The sequence below is a fragment of the Musa acuminata genome, chromosome BXJ3-5 (assembly GCF_036884655.1).
Source record: "Musa acuminata AAA Group cultivar baxijiao chromosome BXJ3-5, Cavendish_Baxijiao_AAA, whole genome shotgun sequence".
Lineage (NCBI taxonomy): Eukaryota > Viridiplantae > Streptophyta > Magnoliopsida > Zingiberales > Musaceae > Musa > Musa acuminata.
The window spans coordinates 1,910,504-1,934,253 of NC_088353.1; the positions used below are offsets into that span (position 1 = coordinate 1,910,504).

Genomic DNA, 23,750 nt, shown 5'->3' on the forward strand with positions numbered 1-23,750 from the left:
ATAATTCACCGTTTATAGTACGAGGACATAGGACAGTAAAATTTAGTTATCATCTAAGCTAAAGCACATGTGTAAAATGCTAGTCCACATCCTTTCGAATCCCTTACATGGTATTGGCCTAAAAGAGGCATTCTTTAAATAATATATTATAGGTCTATAATATATATATGATTTTAAAGGGCATAATTGTTAGGATATAGATTATTTTTTTTAATTTTCAAGGGATTAAAAAAATATCCTTTCAAAAAAATTTAATTCTCATGTTGTTGTTGTCGTCGCGTTCCATCGTGCTCACATGCACAGGTCTCACTGGTGTTGCCTCAACTGTCTATAGCCTACACCACATATGGTGGCATGATTATTCTCATGCAGCTGATCGACGATCTCGATCTCATCATCATCGTACCTCTCGATCTCATCATCATCATGCCATGTCATCGTACTCATGCGTGATTATCCGTCACGACACCCACGCGCTATGGTGATGGTTTTCTTAATATCCATCGCGGTGAATGATGATGATTGGCATTCTAATATAAACGAGAAATTCCAATGACAACGAGGGGATGTCGCGATGGCAACGACGATGTTGGTGCCCGCAAAGAAGTAGACCATAGTCAACACTTCAAACGGTGACGAACTCGGGTCTTTAGCGGGCTGTATGAGACCATCAGAAGCTTGACCTGCATCAGTGACCGTCGAACAATGGCGGCGAGGGAGACTAGGAGGCAATCCTGTCGTTTGCACGGCGGCGAAGGTGGGGCCATTGGAGTGCGGGCGACTTTGTCGAGACAGGGACCCAATAAACGTAGGCCTATCTATTCAATCGTGCGGCACGAAGATAAACACACCCTTCTTTTATACAACCACGCACCTTCTGTGGTGTAGTTCAAAAACAAAAAAAAAGGGGCCAAGTGCGTATGAAAAAAAGAAAAGGAGTGCCTCGTTATCAAAATAGAACGTTGACCAACGAAATAGAATAAATAGAGTGGACCAAGTTACTTAGAGGAAGATGGTGGGTGGCGTGCAAACGATGTCCAAGCTGTGGAGGAGAGAAGGCTATCAGCCATGCGGTTGTTTCAATTGATCGACATGATTATTAACACATGGACATTATTATTAATCTACTAGAGGTCCAACATAAAAATGGAAATAAAATATAATTGGTTAATTCTATTTCAATGACATAAATAGTTAATTTCTAGGGCACAAGCTAAGGGAGAATTATAAGACACATGATCACACCAATAAACATATTTAACAGGGATTTAATGGATACAAGTGAAAGCTCATATGAATTGCCAAGATCCCGAAACCATATAAACCTCAGCTAAAACCAAGTAGAAAGAACATCCAACAGGCATTGGCTGCCTTATAGTCAAACATCTAACAATCTCAAAAAAGCTACGCACACTACTAGAAAGAACATCACATAATATATGTAGTTCTTTAGGAGTTCTATACATACGAAATCCTCGGAAAAGAAGCACAGAGCGATACCTCGAGATGATCAAAACATGACACGGGCTCCATCTGCACAAGGCTGCGAGGACAGAGAAAATAAATAAAAACAAAAAATCCCACTAATTATTAGCACGAAAAACACCTAGTGGTAAAATAGTGGTACCTTTTGACTATTTTTAGGTTTGGATATTTGGAGGGTCTATTCCCCTCAGGTTCGTTTAACCAAATGTTGCAATAAGGAACGCCTTGTAGATACTCATGAACTTTGCAACAAATGCTGGTGAAAATAGCATATTGTAGCATAAAAACAAGCAATGATCACTTCTAATAGGGTATCTCAAAGTAATGAAAGTAACTGCAACCTTGCCATGATATTACACGATCAAAATAAGTTACACATTAGATATATTTAGCAACCAACATTTAAAAATCATGGTGTTGTGGTTTGTTCAATGGCAGATTGCAGATTTACAAGAAAAGATCATCTCATTCATCAATACACTACTCGCAGCAAAGCTCATTAAGTCAACTAAAGGGGTAAGATAAAATGTCTGTCAATTGGAACACCATGGACAAGACACTTGAAAGCAATAGAGTAACTGATTTGGTGTTGAGTGGTAGTTCCTGGGTTGAACAACTTCAAGAACCATGAAACGATGCTACTCAAACATCTGAATTCACATATTGTTAAAGATGGCAAAGACTATTCACAAATAATAGATCTATAACAGTGTTGCACAGCTTAGAAATGTCATTCCTACACTACTTAGCCTTTGGTCATCAAAAGAATCGTATCCTTCACCTTTTCATGCCATATGTTTTCTTAAACATTACATACATGCCTACTTAACCTTTGATATATCCCTCACCTTTACAAGACATAATTTTTTTAAAACATAACATACAATTCTAGTTGTTTGATGTAATACATCTTTTGAGGTCGTTCCATTTCTTGACCTAAAATAATGCTAAAAAGGAGCCAACTTGGGCTAACTAAAAGTTGGCTCTACAAACCCTGCATGACTAATAAGCATAACTGTTAGATGAATGAGCAACATCTCTTTATATGTTTGCAAAATAACTAAGAGAAGAACAAATTCCAACTTCAGAAAGCTGTTTCCATGGTTTTGTTAAGCAAAGGGTGAATCTTCCATGTGATATGAGTTTTTGTTTTCATGTTTTATTGTTTTTCTCTGCTAGGTCAAAGGAAAGAAAAGGATAGAGGGGAGCAAATATCACCTGGAATTCACAAATACATGCCTCTTGTGGAAAGAGGACTTGTGGACTTATGATTGAGGATGATTATTATGGTTCAGATTATTGATTCAAGTATTTTGTTGAGCTGGCATGCTACCATGCAGCATGATCTTTCTAAATTTGGTTTGACTATCTTGGTACCATGCACAACCTCCTTCAAGCAGCTCTCCAGACCACCAAATTCTGAATTCTCCAGATAACGATAATAATGTAGCTTATTGAACACAGAAAAAACTCTTCAAATACATGAGTTTGTTCCTAATTTTAATCTTAGATGCAAAATAGCAATAAGAAACAAATGCACTGTTGAAATGCATGAAGTCGGTGAATGTTCTAAGTAACAGAATCCAATGATTACTTTTCCTATTAAAAAAAAGATCAGTAGATCTTTTTGAATAATTTTATGACATGCATTTGTTAGATTTAATATGTAACTGGATTTTACAAAACAAACCAGTTATTGCAAAAGAATATTGTATCCTCAATTGTAGGATGCATAGCAGCAATGCACCAAAAGAGGAACACTTGCTTAGCACCCATGTGTCTACAGAAGAATGCATAAAAAAGATTTTGAACCCAAAATTGAATGTTTCAGATGCAAATAATTATTGCACAAAGGGAAGAAATAGGTACCTTCTACATTATTGCAGAACAATAACATAAAGCACCTTCAATATGGAGTAGTTATTACATAAAAGGAAGATAAAAGTACCTTCAATATGAAAAATGGCCTTTTGTCCAAAACGCATCCTGTGCTCCTGCATGAAATTTATAATTAGGTTGACAAAAATTAAATAAAAATCTAGGCATCCCCACAAGAAGACACAAAAGAAAGATGTGGGATGTCTATTGTGAAGAAGGATTTAAAGCTGAATAGTTTCATTGAAGAAAATTTTGTTGAAGAGTGGAATACACATTTCATGATTGATCATGTGACTCATCCATTTCCATTCTATCCTCTAATATGGTGAATTTAAAGAATAAATTAGCAAAGTGTTGCTCAAACGCTACAATTTACCATCACTTACTATGAACATGCCTTGTCATCATCAATGTAGAATTAGTCTACTCTGAATGAGGTCTAACAAGTTTTCACTGAGACTGGTATGATTATTAAGGTGTAAACCTGATTTAGTCCTATTATGATTTATCACTATGTTTTCACTTAAAGAATGGATTCCATTACCAAATCCAACAGATTTACCCTTTTTGACAAACATTATGATACTTTATAAGCATCCATTTAATTGTCGAAGTTCAAAAAATTTTAATGAGTTCTTTTTTTGTGCATAAAATTTAGAAGGCATCATCCCCAATCTAGAGGACACAGGTCAAATTCCTGGCTACCACCACCCCAAGGATCTGGACATTGAAATCTATTTATTAAAGCAACACATGCAGAGACTTAATGAACTGCCAAAGCCATGCAAACTGAAAGCTCAACTTGGGTCCAGAACAGGTGTTATCACCTGGTAACCCTCTAAAACCTTGTGGTAAGCTCAGTTTAGTCTTCTCTCTTTTTATTTAGGGTTAAATCAACCTCCCACCCACGGTGGCTGCCCATTGCTTTTGATGCCTATCGCTACTGGCCTGCCTAATAACCCTCCAACTCCTCTTCCTCTTTTTCTCCTTCACCTCCACCTCCACCTCCTTCGTTCCTCCTCCCTTTTGGTATCGTGGTGCATACCAACAGTGTGCGCTTTGGTTCAATGGAACATGCCCGTACTAGTCTAGCCAACAATCGATTCAGATAGGGTACCCAATATTTAAAACCACCCTGAAAAGTGAGTAATTTAGGTAAAACATGATGGTATAAAAAGTATCATGTTGCTTAAAATGGCCAACTGGCTGCTGATATTTAATAATGTATGACTATATCTTCTCTAGAATAAAAAAGTCAATGACTCAGCACTGGACACCATCATGTCTGTAGTTTGACATGTTTCATAGCATTTCTCATGTCTCCACATTTTTGTGCATGTGATCAGGAAGAGTTTCGATAGTGGATTAAAGGATGATCACCGTTACTTGTCTATTATGGACAAAATAAATTTTGTTCGAGGAGAGACTCATTTTGGAATGGAATGGAAGTTACCGGCTGCACCGTGAACTAGCAGCAGCAATAGTGGCAAAGTAGAAGGGGCCATTTTCTTTATACCATTATTTATACATCTATAAAAAAAAAAGAAGACATCTTAACACCTTATACACCTGCAAAGAAAGACATAAAACCAACTTTGCACTATACATATATCTTGTTTAAAACAAAACATAGTAAGACCCAATGTCCATGAAATTCATGAGGAGAAGGTTAAGGTTCACAATTCAAACATCAGCACATCTACTTAAAGCTGCTCAATGTACTGAACAATGTTTAGATGTTTGAACGTTTCTGTAAACACCCAGCCTTCTTAAAGCTTCTTTCTCCTAAATAATACATGTTTCCAACAACAGACCTTGCCCTTCAAGGATTGTGCCTCTTCCTCTACTTGAATTGCCAAAATCAACATAGATGGCTAGAGTTGGCCAAGTCTGACCAAGTTCAGCCAAGCCATGATGTGTCGGAATCATACACCGCATTGTAGATACTAAAACTAAGACTTGATCAGTACATCCCCATTTCTAAGGGACTCAAATAGATACCCCTCACTATCTTCTACAAATTCTTTAATCCCATTTGTAGTGGGTGTTACTTACAAATGTTGTTTAAAATCTTCAATAATTAGAACAAATGTCTTCTTTCATCTCTCTCGACTCATTTCGTCATTGTTGGACCTCCATTATTCTGACCACCAATTATCATCATGGCTTTCTATTGCTCTGACGTGAACCACCCCAACCCAAGGCCACCTGACCTAGACAGGGTTGGTCAATGAACCAAGGGAAATTTACTCAGAGTTACATGTGAACTGAACAACTAAATGATAATAATAATCGAGGATAAAAAGCTCTGTAGCAGAAAAATGTGCAAATAACAGGAATGTAATAGTTCATGTTACTACAATACACTTACATAATATGCAGCCCAATGACAAACTTCATGCTTTAATTCTGAGTCCAATTTCTTCAATAATTCTGACAGCAACTTCTGTGAAAGAACAAGTAAGATAATTCAATTAGAAAGTTTAATCCCATAGAACAAAGATAATGTAGCATCTTTCACCTTCAAAATGATTTCAGGAGGGATACAGTTAACGAGAAGCTCATATATTTTTCCACGCACTGAAAATAACCTGCAAATATATAAAGAGAAAAAAATATAAACGGAGGATTGTCACTGTCATTGGGTGAAGAAGTATAAGCTACTGGATAGTAGTGATAGAACAATGACAACTATGCATAAAAAGAGTTCACAGAAGTGATCATATGATTGAAATTGCAAAGAAACAAGGGAATCCAACCCAGCAATATCACTAACTGGTAGATACTTGAAAATAGGCTAAATCTATCAGAATACATCCAGCCTTCAAAGAGAAAATAGATCATGATGGTTGTTGTAGAATTCATAGAACAGCTTCGAGGCTTGACTAAGTCTTTCCAGTGATTTCTTTGAACATTGGTCAAGATCGAAAAAATTTCTTGACTCCTTTATATAATTACGTAATGTTATTCTGAGTCTTGTACTACTGCCCAGGCAATATAAGGGACACAAGACCAATACTTTTCCTACAGCGACTTATGGCAAGAAAAACGACTCCAACCAAAGAAGGCAACTACAAGTTCTAAGACTAATTTCAAAACTGGCCTTCAACCTATCATAAAAAACCTTCTAAATACATGCTGAATACTGGTCCAAGCAAAGTTAGACGAGTGGATTTTATTCTAAACTACAGCTTGTTGGAGGGCAGCAAAATAAACCCTATTGGATGCACTTTGACTTGTGAACCAGGATAGATGAATGGAATTGATAAGTATTAACTAGAAATTAATTGTCACTAGAGGCACGATAGTAACTGCATAGACACAAGCTCCGATTTCAAAAGGTTGAGAAGAACTTGTGCACTATCACAGTTCAGTAGTATTTTCCAAAGAGCAATGGAAAAAAATGAAATATGGAAGTTTTTAGCATGGCATAGGTTTATTAACATGATTTCCTTAATTTTTTAAGGATAAATTGGCAAAAAAAAGGAAAGTTGATTTCAGATTGAATCTATATGATAAGAAACTTTAAACAACTGTAATGAAAATATGTGAGACTATGTTATAAAATTAGATCCAACAGATTGCATAGCAACATCTTGAAACAGAAATGCAGATGTAAGAAATCATGCAAGCACACTTTCTAAACAACAGGGTGAACAAAGCAGCCCAATACTATTATAGCATATCAGATCAGTGTGGTACGAGGACATTTGGTAATCTACCAATCTGTACCATCCAGCTTCATTGAAAAAAAATAAAAAAATGAATACCAATCACCAAGCTATATCATCTGATTATGGTCCCTAGTTGTACTAGTAGATACTGGTCAACACACATTGATCCAATTAGTATTCAGAACCTGAGGAGACTTTAGGCCTTGAGAAAGCATTCTGATAATTATTGAAACAAATAACATACAAATTTGTTCAGCCATAATAACTCAATACTTTTTTCATGTTTTCAAGTGAGCTAAGTAATCTATGTAATTTATCTATTTTCTCCTTGTTGTTCCTTGTTCAAAAGTATAATTATTTGTATATTACTACTACATAATTGCTATTTTTAGCATTAGTTGGTTTAAAGCATGGTTTGTAATACCATACCATACTGCTCGGTACGGGTGGTACATTCCGATCTAATAGAGGACCGATACAGGCGGTACATTGGTACACCTTAGTGTACCATATGTTGGTACGTTCAATACAGCTTGGAACGTACCATACCGACAACTGATCGGTACATCGATACGGTACGATATTCAAAACCTTGGTTTGAAGCAGTGATTTAAAAAGGCGCTCGGGCACTCGCCTAGGCGCTCGGGCGAGGTGAGGCAAGGCCCGAGCGTCTCGCTAAACATCCAGGCGGCGCGCTTTAAAGAGGCGCCGCCTAGGCACTCGCTCGAGCCCAGGCGTTGGGCGCTTCGGGCGAGCGCCTGGGTTAAACCAGGCGATCGAACCAGGATTTTAGGTCTGGTTCGGTCTCTGGTGGTTAGTTGGTTCAATCGAACCAACTAAAATCGATATCAGCTATCGCTGCCCAACCCTAACTGACTAACCCTGCTTGTTGCCGCTCCCGCTCCCGTGCCCGCTACTCGCCGCTGTTGCTACTCGCAACCGCTGCCGCTGCCGCTGTCGCCACTCGCCGCTCCTGCTCCCGCTGCCGCTACTCGCCATTGTCGCTGTCGCTACTCGCCACTGCCGCCGCTCCCGCTACTGCTGCCTCCTTACACTCCCGCTCCCACTCCCGTTGTCGTTGCCTCCTTACACTCCCGCTCCCGCTGCCAATGCCTCCTTACACTCCTGCTGCCGCTGCCTCCTTACATTCCCACTCCCGCTGCCGCTGCCTCCTTACACTCCCACTCCGGCTTCCGCTGCCGTTGTCGCTGTCGCTACTCGCCACTGCCACCACTCCCGCTGTCGCTGCCTCCTTAGACTCCCGCTCCCACTCCCGCTGTCGCTGCCTCCTTACACTCCCGCTCCCGCTGCCGATGCCTCCTTACACTCCCGCTGCCGCTGCCTCCTTACATTCCCGCTCCTACTGCCGCTGCCTCCTTACACTCCCACTCCGACTCCCGCTGCCGTTGCCACTTCCTTTTTTCTCAGTCAGCACACCTTTACAACAGTATACTGTATACTATTAACAACATATTTTTATTAATTTAATAATATATTTTTATTAATTATATTATATATTTTTATATTTTAGCACCTCGTTTCGCTCGGGCGAGCGCCTAGCGCCTCGGGCATTTTTGGACCTTAGCGCCTTTTGACGCCTAGCGCTTTTTAAATTACTGGTTTGAAGGGAAAATTTTGACAGGCTAGCATAATCATGCCATCAAGATATATTTGCATAAATAATATTCTGATGTGCAATGAGCCAAATTTCTAGTGCCAGAACAAAAAGTTCTTGTTGTATTCATCCTATTAATTTCAGTAGGCACTGAATTATATCATTCATAAAGTAGAGAACCAATGAAGTATATTTCTGCACAAAAAATGGAAAGAGGAGTCTAAAATGAGATGCCAATGAGAAGAACAAATAAAAAGCTAAGCTTCACGTTCACAAAATGTAGAGAACCAATGAAGAAAAGAAACAGACCTTTTAGGACTCTGTTCCTTCATTATATCAGATGCTATTTCAGAAACATATTGTTCCCAATCCAAGGGTGGCAATGCCTGGTTTACGGTGAATGGATACCTATAGCAGTAACATGCAATTCTAAAATTAATCAACTGAAGGCAATAGGATGCAAGTGTTGTATAAATCCTATAATCAACTAAAACAAGCATAGGTATACAGTAGACAGATATCTGATGTATAACTTGCATGGAATTATTGTACGGACTACATGCTAAAGAGCTTACTGCTGCACTCGACAGGTCTCAAAAGACAATATTGCTCTTCTTAAATTACGGTTTGATTGAGCTGCTATACGTGCTGTGAATCCAGGTGGAAGTTGCAGGTTTTCCTTCTTGCCAATGAACTCCAATACTTTGATAATCTAATTGAATATAACATGCAAGATTTTTAAATTATGGAAGACTGGAAATTGACCAATAAAATCTAGAACCCAAGACTAACAAACATAAGCATGCTGGGCACTAACTGATAAAAGACATACATGTAACTGAAGTTTATAAGAAAATACAATAAATTTACCATGATATATTCAAGATGCAATTTCAAGTATCTATAGGTCTGAAAACATCTGCCTAGAAACACAAGCAATCTGACATACAAAGAACTGTATATCTTAGTTAAAATACAACTGCACTAGGATATCATATCATGATACTATTTGATCCATCGATCCAATTATATGAAACTGATAAAAAATTTTAGCCATGTCAAACTCATTTACTTGTAGAATAACATGGCATTTAATAATTGACCAAAATGGACTACCACTCAATTATTGAATGGGTATTCAGTGACACTACTTAGCTGAAAAAAGAAAATTAGTGATGATCATGAGCCAACATTTGACATAAGCAAATGACAGTTTAATCCAATGTAATCATGTCAAACAATAATTTATTATCTGACTGCTGCTTACATAGCTTCCATCTGAAGGAAATCTAGGTCAACAAGTTATTATAAATGTAGCATGATAATTTATATCTGATGACTTTTGCCATAGGAATTTATCATACGAAAATACATTTCTACTAATTGCATGGAGTACCTAAATGATTATGTAATCATAATGATAAAAGTATCTAGATATACGCACAGCCTAAGAACTAAGTCACTTCCTGAAATTGAGGGGCTACTACTTCCTACAAGTGAATCTCCACATCAATCCTTGCTTAGGCTAGTCCATTTAGAGAAATGCACGATAAAAGCCAATTTGAATGTAATATTTACAATAATTCAAAAACATCAGGAAGTAGATATTGTGCTAGTGTTTGTGAACTTGTCCCATTTACCACATTCTACATCTCACCTCTCCCCAACGCCACAAAACACCCCACAGAAAGCCCATAAAAGATGTTCAAGGAATTAAGGGGTCGATCAAAGTAGAAAAAATTAAAAATAATAATAATAATAATAATAATAATAATAATAATAATAATACTGTTTTTCTTCTTTCCTACACCATCATCACCAGATTCTACCATAGTTTCAAATTTAGTCTATCAAAATGCACCACTACATGTCTCATCTATCAATCTTTATGAACTTGGTTCACTCAAAGCCTATTTTCCTTTAAGCATGTTAGACCAAGGTATGCAATTTCGTACTGTACCGGAGTTTCGACGTTCGCTCGATACGGTACGAAACTGTATACCGAGCTGTAACGGACAAACTTCTAAACAAGATGTTGGATGTAATGCTTATGTCTGTCCGTTGTCTTTTGGCATGTTCATGCCTTGTACAGCAGGTAGAGGGGCGGCCGAAGGCTAAATAGTCCCATTTTAGTTGGGTTGGTGGCCTCTTTAGGCTTGTAAATAAAGGTTGTGTCATGTGGACACGTGTGAGAGCTTTTCGGTCTGTAAAGGACTATTTTACCCTTTGTTGTGCAACTATTCAGAGCTTGTAAAGTCTGTTTGTAATTTGCATTGTCTATGAAGTGTTTTTCGGACATGTTTGCTTGTGGATCCCGATTGAGACGTTCTCTTTAACCCGTTCTCTCTTTTGTTGGTCCTAAGGGACAATGGGAGGCTTCGGGGAGGCTGACCTTTGCGGACGGACACGCGAGGGTGCCGCACGCCTTAGGCAAAACCAGCTAAGGTCGTGACAGTATGGTATCAGAGCGGGACAAGCACTCATAGAAACACTTGACATGCAAACGTGGGGGACCTAGCGGGGCTGCGTCGAGGGCAGTCAGCACACGCGCGACCGTTTGAGGGAAAACGGGCATGGAGATGTAGGGAAAAGAGTCGCTCAGATGAGCGGGCATCTAACATTGGCATTTTGAGGAATGGCCAACCCTTCGCGCAAGAGGCACCACGAAAACAGGCAAGCTTGGAAGAATGCGGAGCGCACAAAGGCTGCGATGGCTGAGTTTGAGCTACGGCTCAACGTTGACAACAATACTTGATGGTGCTCTAGGCAAGCGAGGCGCTTGGTAAGAATGAGACCATCCAAGGTGGAATGAGTTGTTCAACGACCAAAAGAGTTATGCAAAGCTCACAGAGGTGAGGGGAATTGCTAACTCGAAGAATTTGGTACTCATGCATGGGCTTGTATGCGGACGATGGAATGTTCGTGGCCATCCCAAGGCGACCGAGACTCGGCGCCATGGAGCATTGTAACTTTCTCTTCGTCATGTGAAGGATACGTCCGGAGGAGGCTGAAGTGTGCAACGAGTTTAGCATGTTGCTAGGCCTTGAGGGGTGCGGCGGTGGCTGTATTGACGTGGAGGCGCAATCTAGCAAGTGCATTTGCAAGAGGCAGAACAATGCACAGTATGTTCAGCAGATCGGAGTAGTCCAATGGGATGGTGGTCTCCGAAACGAAGAGAGATGTTGCTCCAACGGGACAGTTATCTAGAAGGGATAAGTCTCGGCACTCCAGAGGGAGAATCATGTGAGACGGACTTCACATGTTGAGGAGGAGTACCTCACAAACAACAACTTCACGAAGCTCGATGGACTGAGCAAGCGGCGAGGAGTTGTCGCATGATCTCGCTCGAGAGAATGCATTGGTGGATGCATTGCGAGATCAAGTGGGGGAGCGACCTGAAGCAACTTAAATGAAGGCACACTTAGAGTCGATATGGAGATCGGACTCAAGGGAGGGCTGACCCGTAGAATGGAGGGCGCGAGGGCCACCATCGACTCAATGCAAAAACGAGGAGCGGAGCAACTTGGGTGTAACTTGGCGAAGTACCCAAGCCGCATGAAGGGAGCCAGCAGAGAAGTTGAAACATGGAGCAGAAGCACAGTGCTTTCCTTAGACAGAGGTCAAAGACATGAACTCTTGCAGAGGCAAGGGTAGGATCATGTTGTTCCATGGGTCCTTCATTCTGACGGAGCAGACTCATCTTGCATGGTGCCAAAGACGAAGGGAGCTTCTGGGCACATGCACCTTATCTCGGAGGAGCATTTGATGGAGGAACTAAGGCGACTCAATTTGCGGAGGCGAAGTTGGGTTCAGAAGGCCTTAGCACGGGGCAAGAGGACGCAGAGGCGGGTACTCTTGAAGAATATGCCACAGTGTTACCATTCAAGTTGCCATGAAGGAAGCAGTGCGCAGCGGAGAGTTTGCTGGTAGGGCCAGAGGCCCAGGATCCAGACAATGGTGCACAAACTACAGTGAAGTCGGTGGACTTCGGGAGCTACTAGGCGACGGACTGTCCTAGAGTGGTGTTTTATCTAGGTGTGACCCAAGAGTGGGTGGATGAAGGTCGATTGCCAAAAGAGTGAACAAAATCGAAGGTGGAGGAGACCCGACGATGTATTGGCAGAGGCCACACATGGAGGGTTCACAATTCGAGTTTATTCCACAAAGATCAGAATGCAATGGAGATGTCACCAGGAGGCGACATGGTGCAGCGGATCGTGGTGGAACAGTTCGTGGCAATGCGACACACTCGACATTGTCCCGTGAGGGATGAGATCATATGGAGGTATGATCGGGAGCTACTGGGAGCTTCGCTTTGGTGAACAACACGACGGCAGGAAGGGCTATGGATTCAAGGAGTGTAGGCCATGGTATCGCAGAGGCGGGTCTTCCGGGCGTGCACCGAATTTTACATCGGATGAAAACCTTGGTCATCAGCATATGGGGGCTGGGTTCCACCAAGGGAAAAGTTCGAATGCAAGTACCAGTGAGTTCCATGGGAGGGACTTGATCATGCAGAGGTATGGTCGAAGCAACTGGAGAGTTGGATTGCTCCAAAGCTCATATTCGCTTAAGGGAGCCCGACAAGTCAGAGGACAAGGTCGAGTAAGCGAACGTTGCTACCAAGGAAGCTAAGGAGAACAGAATCGGTGCAAACTCTACAACGTGATGGCAGAGGCCATGCATGGGAGTTGCAGTCTGTCTTTCCATCGACCAAACGGATTGCTTGGAGAACACAGAGGTGTTGAAGCAGGGGCGAGGAAGCGACGACGAGTCCAGAGGGACTTAGCTACCCAAAATCAAGCATCGGTTAGAATGGAGGTGGACTCAGAGGAGTGCCACGGAGACATCTCTACTGATTGTGAAGAAAAGGGATACAGAGGCGAGGCGACGGATAGTAGGGCCATGGGCATGGCAGCGCCATGGTATCGTAGAGGCGGGACTTCCGTGCAAGTCATTGATCCCTTGCTCTCACGGAGGGAGAGCACTTGGTCGTGAAAGGGGCCGAGGAGGTGGAGCATGCAGAGGCAATCTCCAAGTACCGAGACAAGGCTGAAGGGCAGAGGCCAAGAAACTTCGTAAGACCGGTGTCAACAAGTTTCTCATCAAGATAGCCGTAAGTGAAGGACTTCGGGTCATGCAAGAGTGCACGACCAAGGAACGAAGCAGGCAGTACGCGGTGTTGTACCTTTGCTACTCAGTGGAGTAGGCGACAGGGTTGATGGAGAAGACGGTACAATCCCAGAGGCGACCTCATCTATCAGAGAATTACTCCAAGTTGGGGTGAAAACTTCCTGCATTCCAGAAGTTCAATGGCATTGAGAAGGTGAATCACAGTAGCTAACTCAACGCAAGGAGTGCAAACACTTCAAGTACTTCAGAAGTGTGAGCAAAGAGCAGGCGAAGGCCAGTAACCAGCTTGATGCATGAAGTACAACCTCGAGGAGGCGGGCGAAGTCAAGTAACCTTTGCCTTCTCAATTCTTAAGAGAATGGGCGAAACCGAGTACCCCAGTTCTCTTATCTATCCAGCAGAGGAGCTCTGCATAAGTTCAAAGACCCTTCGAAGACAATGGAAGACAATAGTTGTCAAATCCTCACCAACGGTGATCAGTGCTACCGAGAGTAGTTTGTCCACCTCATTTCCCAACGAAATGCCAATCGAAAGCGGAAGTGATGCGAACCTACTTGGATGTGACAACTAACTCAAAGAAGAGTCAATGAGCAGATTTTATGGAGGAAGGACCCAAAACTTCAGAAGTTTGCGAGACGATGCTCGTTAAAGCTCCAACAAGCATCCACCCAGTTCAAGCAGCATGAGGAATTTTTAAGAGACTGGCGCAGTAAGGATGGTCTTTTCCTTCATTTGGCGGATCCGCAGGAATCAACAAGGATCAACACAACTCAGCCAACCCCACACCAGAGTCAGAGTCATTGGTGAGTTGAAGCAGCATGGCGGATCAAAGGTTCGACTACTCAGAAACAGCAGCGGAGAGCAGCTGGGAGCCAGGAGACGCATTGCAGCTGGAGCAGAAGATTGAAGACTCAGCAAAGGCGAAGAGTTGCAGTGTTCACAAAGGCTTCGACGAGGACGTCGAAGGGATAAGTGGGGGAGAATGTAACGGACAAACTTCTAAACAAGATGTTGGATGTAATGCTTATGTCTGTCCGTTGTCTTTTGGCATGTTCATGCCTTGTACAGCAGGTAGAGGGGCGACCGAAGGCTAAATAGTCCCATGTTAGTTGGGTTGGTGGCCTCTTTAGGCTTGTAAATAAAGGTTGTGTCATGTGGACACGTGTGAGAGCTTTTCGGTCTGTAATGGACCATTTTACCCTTTGTTGTGCAACTATTCAGAGCTTGTAAAGTCTGTTTGTAATTTGCATTGTCTATGAAGTGTTTTTCGGACATGTTTGCTTGTGGATCCCGATTGAGGCATTCTCTTTAACCCGTTCTCTCTTTTGTTGGTCCTAAGGGACAATGGGAGGCTTCGGGGAGGCTGACCTTTGCGGACGGACGCGCGAGGGTGCCGCACGCCTTAGGCAAAACCAGCTAAGGTCGTGACAGAGCGGTATACCGGTATACCGCTCGATATATATATATATATATATATATATATATATATATATATATATATATATATATATATATATATATATATATATATATATATATATTTATTTATTTATTTATTTATTTATTTATTTATTTATTTATTTCGTTCCATCCGGTAATGGACGGTCCGTGTACCGGTAAGCTGACAGACCAATACATACCACTCGTACCGAGCTGTATTATACGAAATTGCCTACCATGTGTTAGACTCCAACAAGAAAGTTCAACAAGACAAACAATTTAACTTGGAATCCCATATCCAAGTAGGCAGCATCTATATCTTTTTAAGATATTGATAAGTTAGTCATCTAACTAAATTATATACAACTACCAATTATCTGAAAAATAATCCTCACAAAAGAACATTTGATCCAAATTTCACATGACAACGGCAACCTTGTTGAACTCCAAATTAACTAACCAAATATGAATGAAAAAATACACCAGAACTAAATGTTCGAAATTAGTTCACAGTTATTGAATCTAAAATATATAGATGAACATAAAAACTAACTCATAAATAACCATTTATGAACTAACCATCACACTACAGACAAAAAGAGCTATACAAATAAGACAAAAAACATTAAGTGGCTATATCAAATTGTCAACTGAACAATCCATGCATCAAGCATTTGACCTTGTTCCATGTGGATTTTATTACAGAATTATGTTTTGCAAGAACTGGAGATTGCTTTTCACTCTGCAAACCTGGGTTTTTGCATTTCATTGTGACAGTGTTTAGTATAAAGATCTCTTATTTATTTTACTCCATAAAGCCAGCTCTCGAAGAATACAAAAGACATTAGCATAGAAAGTTATGTATTCCTAACCACAGAGCTGGAGAAACAGACTAAATAAACACATCCACAGAGATCTAAGATCCAATGAGATGCAGTCATGTTCATCCCAATACAGGTACCAACCTGCTCTTCAGTGGGTGCATTCACTCGAATGTTCAGACAGCGAGACCTGACAGCCTCCGTTACTTTTGATGAGCTGTTGCAGCACAAGATTAGCCTGCATGATGCACTATACTTTTCCATTGTTCTACGGAGAGAATGTTGACCTTCTCTTGACAGCTTGTCAACTTCATTCAGCACCAATACTGCCAGTTAGGAAACCATATCAATACCTTGATCAGTAGAATTATTCCAGAAATTCTAAGAAAAAGTTTACCAAACTTAAGATGTCTTGTAACGGGTAGAGATATTAATAGGCATAGATATTAGTGCAGGTCTATTGCAAGGAATGAATTTGCAACAAATTCCATTAACTTGGTATAGGTGCATGTTCTGCTTCTTACCAAGCTGAGGCCCGTTGTGACAAGAACAGTTGAATCAGAAGCTGATACAAGACAATAATACCTGACCAATAGGGATGCACCATAGTAGATGATCTCATCAGGTAAAATCAAGTGAGGCCAAATTAGGTTTTATATCAGGCTTCTGAGTTGAATCAAGTTAACTAACCCCAAATATAAAGTCAGTTTGGACCACAGACTTCCATCAGGAATTCTTTCAACCACAAATTTCCATTCCGAAAGAGAGTGAGTTGACCACGTGATTCACAGTAGTTAACCTCAGGAGATTCCAAAAGAATACTTTACCCTTACCCAGCAATAACTCAAGGAATTTAATGGTCATTTTTTTCTCATCAAGTTTTGGTTGTTTAACACATATCTGTATATAAGCCTAAAATTTCTAGCTTATGGTACGACTAAAGTAAACCATATGACCCGACAAGATGATTTTATATCAACAACTTGTGTAACAGCTCTTAGCTATAGCATTTTGAACTTGATGTTCAGTAGTTTTCCATGATGTAGGACTTTTTACATGTTCCAATGATAGCAGGAGCCACAGACTTCAGATTTGCAGACATAGATTGTTTGAGTGCCTTTAATAATGCCAACTTGATTTATCAAGTGACAAAGACAGTTTCATCCGAAAGGAATTAAGATAGCATGATCATTAGATAGAATGGTATATATTCTTCTATTTCTCTATGCATATACCTGAATTACCAGCCTACCAGCACCATGCAGTTAAAAGTTATGAACTATCTATTAAAGAAGCATTGAACCATACAAAGGAACTTCGACATTTTCAAAGTCAATTAACATTAAGTGAAAATATTATCATCCCACCATGGGCATAAACTGTGTAAACATATTTTGGAATATGCCTAGCGTTGGTTGTGAGACTCTTGTGGCAACTAAAATTGAAAAGGCCATAACATCACAATCTACTGTACATAGGAGGATGCGGAGCATCTTCCAAGTGAAGTACTTGATGTTTCAAATCGACTTTCAAAAGTTCCGCTTCAACTTTATGCAGGAAAATGTGGTAGCTCGTTAAGAAAATCCATGTTTAGAAAGTGACCACATCCTCAAAAAGAACACAATGCAAAATCTTGGTCTATGACAGGCCACATGGCATAATCACATAAGTCAGTATTACAATCTACATGTTAGTACACTGAACTCAGAACCATTGGTTAGTGATTATGACGTTGTGCATTTTACATTATATGCTCAAGTTAATTGCATCAGTCCCTAGATGTAACCTTACATGCCTATTATAACAGAAATAGCATAAAGTGAAACTCATTATAGCTTAGATAAATATGGTTTCTGAAATGCAAAGGCCATCTGGGAATCTCCCAACATTAGATAAAACAAAAGGAAAACAAACCCCATGTAACTAAAGGGTAATTACCTTTGAACCCTTTTTTGCCTTTAGTATCCACAGGTCTGTTTCTTGCCATTTCCTTGATAATCTCCTGAACAATATGCCTATCCTGGAAACCTGCATCGCTGGGATTCATCTCAACATGATGTGTGCTTGACAACGTCGTCAACTCCAGCTCTATCGTACGTGTACCAGCCTGCACAGAAAATCGACTTAGTGAAAGATCCCATCAGCCTCAATGAGTGCCTCATAATAGGAAGAGACTCCAAATTTTCTATGTTTGTGAAGAAAAGCGGCAAACCCTCAAGTAAAGAAATAAACTGAATTTCTAAAGCAAGCAACCAAGACGGCAGCCAGCTGTGGCAAAGAGGCCCAAGTCCTACTTTGGGGAGCAAAGTCTGCTACAGGAATTCTCACATCGCCCATGAAGTTTGTTCATCACTAAAGCCCATATCATTGGAAGAATTAAGTAACCCAAGAAAAGGAGATCATGAGCTTCAACTTACATCAATCTTCCACATCTTGTTCTCCAATTTCACCTGCAATCGCCAACAGAAAGAAATGAGAAAAAGAAAACACAACTAGATTAAATACAAAGAAATAAGAACATCTAACCACAAGAGGAAGGAAAATAAACAGTGGTGTGCAGATACCTTTTCAACCCCAGGGCCAAACATTTGCTTAAGAAGGGCCATGACTAGGGTTTTCTTGCCGGAACCAGTCGGCCCATAGAAGAGGAGATGGGGGCAGTCATGCTCCGACACCTACCAACGAATCCACCACACGAAGATCACCTACATCCCGCAGGCACCACCAAAACAAGCAAGACGGAAAGCAGCCAAAACCCTAGACGAAGAGTTTTAGGAGATCTCACCAATTTCTTCAGGTTCTGGGCGATTTCCTCGTGGGCGATGATCTTGTCTAAAGCTCTCGGCCGGTACTTGTCGACCCACAGCATCGTCGCGGGGAGCCGGAGGAGGAGGAGGAGGAGGAGCGACTGGCGTAGAGAGTAAGAGGAGTGGCGGGAAAAGAAAGGGGGCGGATCAGATTATATACAGGCAGCGGAGACAGTAAGGCCACCAGTCAGCCCATGGGCCTAATTGACCTCGAATCTCCAACTTCTGGGATAAAAGGAAACTGCGGTAAAATGGTAGACTTCGAATCTCCAACTCGTCAATACACTTAAAGAATAATCGAAATCAAATCGACAAAGAATAATTTTAGAATCGATGGTTCTGATTTAAGTTTGATCGTTTCTTCCGAAATCATTTCTAACAACTATTAAGTGCACCCACCATACGAGTAGTAATAAGATGCTTCTTGTTGAAAGCATTGGGATTGGGATTTATGTTGTTCTTGTTTCTTGGTGTGCATAGAGAACAAATAGTAAATTTTTTGTTCAGCAGAATCTTAAACACCGATCACATGACTATATAAATTGCATTAACTTAAACTTCGATTGCGAGCAATTGCTACCGATCACTCGAGAATGCCAAGCACTATTGCTGGGAAATAAGTGCCGCCGGCCACCTTTTTCTTGCTTGTTCTTTAGAACGATAGATAGATTCATGAAACCACCTAATAAAGGATAAACTATCCACCACCAAAAGTTTAATTGTTTATTGTTTCCCGTAAGCTGGAAATCCTTTCCCTATTGCCACTCGATCATAGCATATGGAAATCCTTTGCATATCGCCAAGAAGTTTCGTGATAGAGAACTAGTTTTGGCAGATGTGTTTTGACGACAATGTCGACAACAGTATGGACAAAAAGGATTGATCTCAATACTATTCTCTGAAGACCAAATAAATAGCGACATCCACATCAACTTCTAAGCTGCCGCTAGCAGGTTTTAGCATCAAAATAGCTAATCTGTGAAGCCCAAAATATTTAAGAGGTCATTGGCACAATACATTTTAATTAATATGCATCTCCGGATCCATTTTAGTTTTTCTTCATGTTTGAGTTACATTTGGTTATCAATGAGCCTATACTTCTTCTCAGAGACAAGGGGTGTATGACTTGAAAGAGAAAGACTCTTTCTAGCCACATCTCAAATGGTCTGGTTCCTTGAGTCCTAATAAACTTAATAATTCTGTTTAGTTTGATTTAATTCTTTTTATATCTCAAATGGTTTTGATTTAATTATTTATAGATTGGGGTGACATTCAGTCTGATCAGACGATTTTTATGCATTTCTTTGAGATGGATAAACATCTGATATAATTTTGGCCTTTTAGGTCTCACCAAAGCTAATCTAAGATATCATCACTCTTGTTGACCACGATTCCAAGAGAGCTGCTATTTGGACTCTAAATTCTTGATGTTGGCATGGATTATATTACTATTTGATGATGCTCTTTCCTTGGATCTTGGAGATCTCAAGTCAAACAAAACTAGCAGTACTGAATACTTAGTACTTACTGTAAAAGCACGAAGATAACATAACGATTGAAGTAGACTGGGTTTTTCTTTCTGTACATGTGTCTTTGTCAAAGCTTAATTGCATGATATGAATGGTAGTATAACACTTCCTCTAATAGCTTGGCTAGAAGAAAATATAATGCATAATGTATGAGGGTTGATCTTATTTTGCTGGGAATCATACTTTGGACTCTAAATTGTACAGGTTACATAGGTCAGTTTGTTTATTTACTTGCTTAAATTTTTTCTTTCGTTTTCCTGAAAAGCATATTATAACTTGTTTTTAAGGAGTGCGCCACCGCTCAATCGAGTTTTGGCAGCATTTTCATAATCCTTTCTTGAACATTTAAAGTCAAAATAATTATTTATTTATAATAATGATAAGTCTGTTTCTTTTCGATTTGGCTGATAAAAATTATCTCTTTAGTTGTGAATATAAGATTATTATGAAAATTTTTTGCTCGAGGCGTGGAGATCGAGTGTCGATCGTCATCACTATCTAATGTGTAGAGGTTGGAAACCCCTAACCCCCATGCGATCAAGTTGCGAATGTTCGACCTCGACCCCCCTTGTTGCTCGAGGTGTGGAGGTTGAGATCATAACCCCTTGCTACCCAAGGTGGGGAGGTCAAGTGCCCTGACTCCTTCGCTATCCTTCGTGGGGAGGTCAAGTGATACCTCGATCCCTTTTAGGCATCCCAAAGTAAGTTGGTTGAGAACCCCTTCTCTCTCTCAGAAAAAAGTGATCAAAGGAGCATAAAATTAACATGTCAAATGAGTCAAACGTTGGTTTTTCAGACACTCGTCGATGAGCCCTCGAAACATGGCTTCAGAGGGGATAAATGATAGAGAAGATATCGATGAGCCCAAAGTTGTCCCCCACTGATCTATCCATGTGGATATGGGTCTAAAGCAAATAGTTATAAGTTATATCTATCCCTATTGCCTACGTTGGTAAAAGATCGATTTAAGGTTGTTAGAGATGGTTAAAGGTCACTTCCTTATAAAAATACTATATTAGAATACTTTTTTATTTACTATCAAGTATAAAATCTTACTTTCAACGGGTTTACATGGATCACTTTTCATCGCTCATTATCATACCCACCTGCATCAAGTTACTTAGTCATCCAAGGGATCAGGTCAGAAAACTCCTCTTAATCTTAATCTTTATACAAGTGGAACATCCAAAGCTTGACATTTTTATCTCGGAGGTATCTTAACCACACATTGAACATCCTTGTGCACGTAAGTCAGAATCATATCGAACTGACTAAAATATCAATGATATTTTCTTGTAACAATATCAATATTAATGCTAAGATTGTGACCGGTTGCATATATCATAAAAGTGATATATCAACTTAAGTTGGAATATGATAATAGAACATGAGATCAAATAAAACAATTGATGTCCCACTATTATTGTTATTGAAAGAAAAAAAAAATAAGATATACATTATTCTACAAGTTATTTATAAATATAAATATCCGTAAAATACATCATAATATAGAGAGTGTTACCTCAATGTATTAAAACAAAACTATTCAAGATATAAGAAGCAAACAAAACTAAATAGAAAAATAAGTTATTGAGATTCATGAAATATATATATAAAAAAAAAGTTATAATCCACCATTTATAGTACTAGCATAGTAAGACTTAGTTATTGTCTAAGGTGACAAAAAATACTAAAATAAGGATGGTATAAACCACATAGGTAAAATGTCAGTGCACATCTTTCCAAGTTTATCATGTGGTATTGGCTTTAAAGATGCGTTCTTGAAATCATATATTTCAAACCTACAATATACATTTTGTTCATCATAACCCATCATATAAATGTGAGGTGTATAGATAGTGTCATGTTTTTCGTGAGGGTATTGGATAACTGGCACTGTGATGGAGCGAGAATTAATACCGAAGAAAAGTATATGGTCGCCTATGCTCTTTACCTCCTCTAATGATGGGAGTAGACCTCTCATATTTAACTTTCGAATCTCTATCTTCTTTGTCACGTAAATCATTAAATTCTCTATCCCATAGTCATCAGGGTCCGTAATCATAATGTTTTGAAGGATTAAAAGCTCTCCTGATAACTCCACGAATTCCCAAAATGGGTCAATTATTTCCGATCGATGATCGATGATAGCCACTTCCTCAAATAAGGAATTGAACATGAAGATCTGTCCTTTATCACTTACAGTAAAAAAGCTTCCCTTGAAATAAATAACATCATAATATAAAGTTGTGCGTTCCACCAAGGTCCATTCATTGTCCTCACCTACACGGATAGATAAAAGAATATAGCTTGGGGCATAGATAATGCAGATGATGCATTGCTGATCTTTTATTGAGGGGTTCGAAGACATTGCAAACTTTAACGATGGTGGGCCAAGATACCTAAAATCACTTGGGAGGATTGGCAGATCGATATGAGCACTTGTGAGAGGATTTAGGATGGTAACAAGCAAAGAAGTTTTGTGATGGAGAATTAGCCATCCGTCATATGAGCCAATGATATCTCTATCATTTATTGGAAGTTGAATCGAGTGTAATTTGTTATCTGATAAGGAGCAAAAGGTGAGACGATTAATGTCGTCATCATATCTCGAGAGTAACCATGGGAGTTGGGGAGGATGCTTGCAAAGGTTGCTAGAATGCCATGCCTTGCAGACGCCACGGAAACGGATATAATCAAAAATATCGATGGTGAGTTGATCGATGATGAGTTCTAATGTATTAGCTGTGAGATTCGACCAATCTGCTCTCTCTTCTTCTTTCTCCTTTTCTTTGATTTCAGCTTTTCTTTTGCCTTTGCCCTTGAAAAGTTCTTCATCCATGATGAAAGATGAAACTCTATCTTAAAACCTAATTAAAGGAGATATATAGGATCATTTGCCACACAGAAAAAAGAAGTCTAATATTTTTGGCCTCTATCATTTTTTTGTAAATATCATTTTTTGTATATATATGAAAGTTATATTTTTAAAATCTGAAAATTGTATTTGTAGAAAATGGAAGTTTCAATCCTATATAGTTGTGTCCCCATATATTATTATTTTCTTAAATAGCTACATTTCTAATTTAAAAAGGATAGTTGAATAGGATTTTCATGTATAGTTGTAATCCTAATATATTAGGACACTTGCAATATGGGATTTAGATTCTTTCAATAAATTTGAAATCTCATGAGGTAACGAAGGAAACTATTAATTCTGCAAGAAATATCTTCCAATCACAAAATTTTATGCAAGAAAGAAGAAAATCAACAATAAATGACAAATGTGATGGAAACTTATAAACTTATTCCTTATCCACTTATCCTAATAAATCGTATCCTATTAGGTTCTAAATCTCTATCCAACT

At 39.6% G+C, this 23,750-nt stretch overlaps 1 protein-coding gene across 1 annotated transcript; it reads right to left on the minus strand.

The window, feature by feature from the left end:
* Window positions 1-1,239: 1,239 nt before the first annotated feature.
* Window positions 1,240-18,974, minus strand: LOC135638126 (replication factor C subunit 5-like). Its single transcript, XM_065151090.1, has 12 exons — window positions 18,832-18,974; window positions 18,611-18,721; window positions 18,464-18,496; window positions 17,985-18,153; window positions 16,191-16,372; window positions 9,228-9,364; window positions 8,962-9,060; window positions 5,885-5,954; window positions 5,735-5,809; window positions 3,434-3,479; window positions 1,628-1,741; window positions 1,240-1,543 (listed from the first exon to the last, which is right to left on the minus strand). The coding sequence occupies exons 1-11, from the start codon at window positions 18,913-18,915 to the stop codon at window positions 1,683-1,685; spliced, it is 1,065 nt and encodes a 354-aa protein (XP_065007162.1). The 5' UTR covers window positions 18,916-18,974; the 3' UTR covers window positions 1,240-1,543; window positions 1,628-1,682.
* Window positions 18,975-23,750: the final 4,776 nt, after the last annotated feature.

What these genes read in the sequence shown, in the direction of transcription:
- LOC135638126 (XM_065151090.1), bottom strand. Translation starts at nt 18,915, where the DNA reads ATGCTGTGGGTCGACAAGTACCGGCCGAGAGCTTTAGACAAGATCATC. An exon ending in AGGCAAAAAAGGGTTCAAAG is followed by an intron (nt 16,373 to 17,984) that starts GTAATTACCCTT and finishes CCTAACTGGCAG; the next exon opens with TATTGGTGCTGAATGAAGTT. An exon ending in CTCCTGAAATCATTTTGAAG is followed by an intron (nt 5,810 to 5,884) that starts GTGAAAGATGCT and finishes GTTCTTTCACAG; the next exon opens with AAGTTGCTGTCAGAATTATT.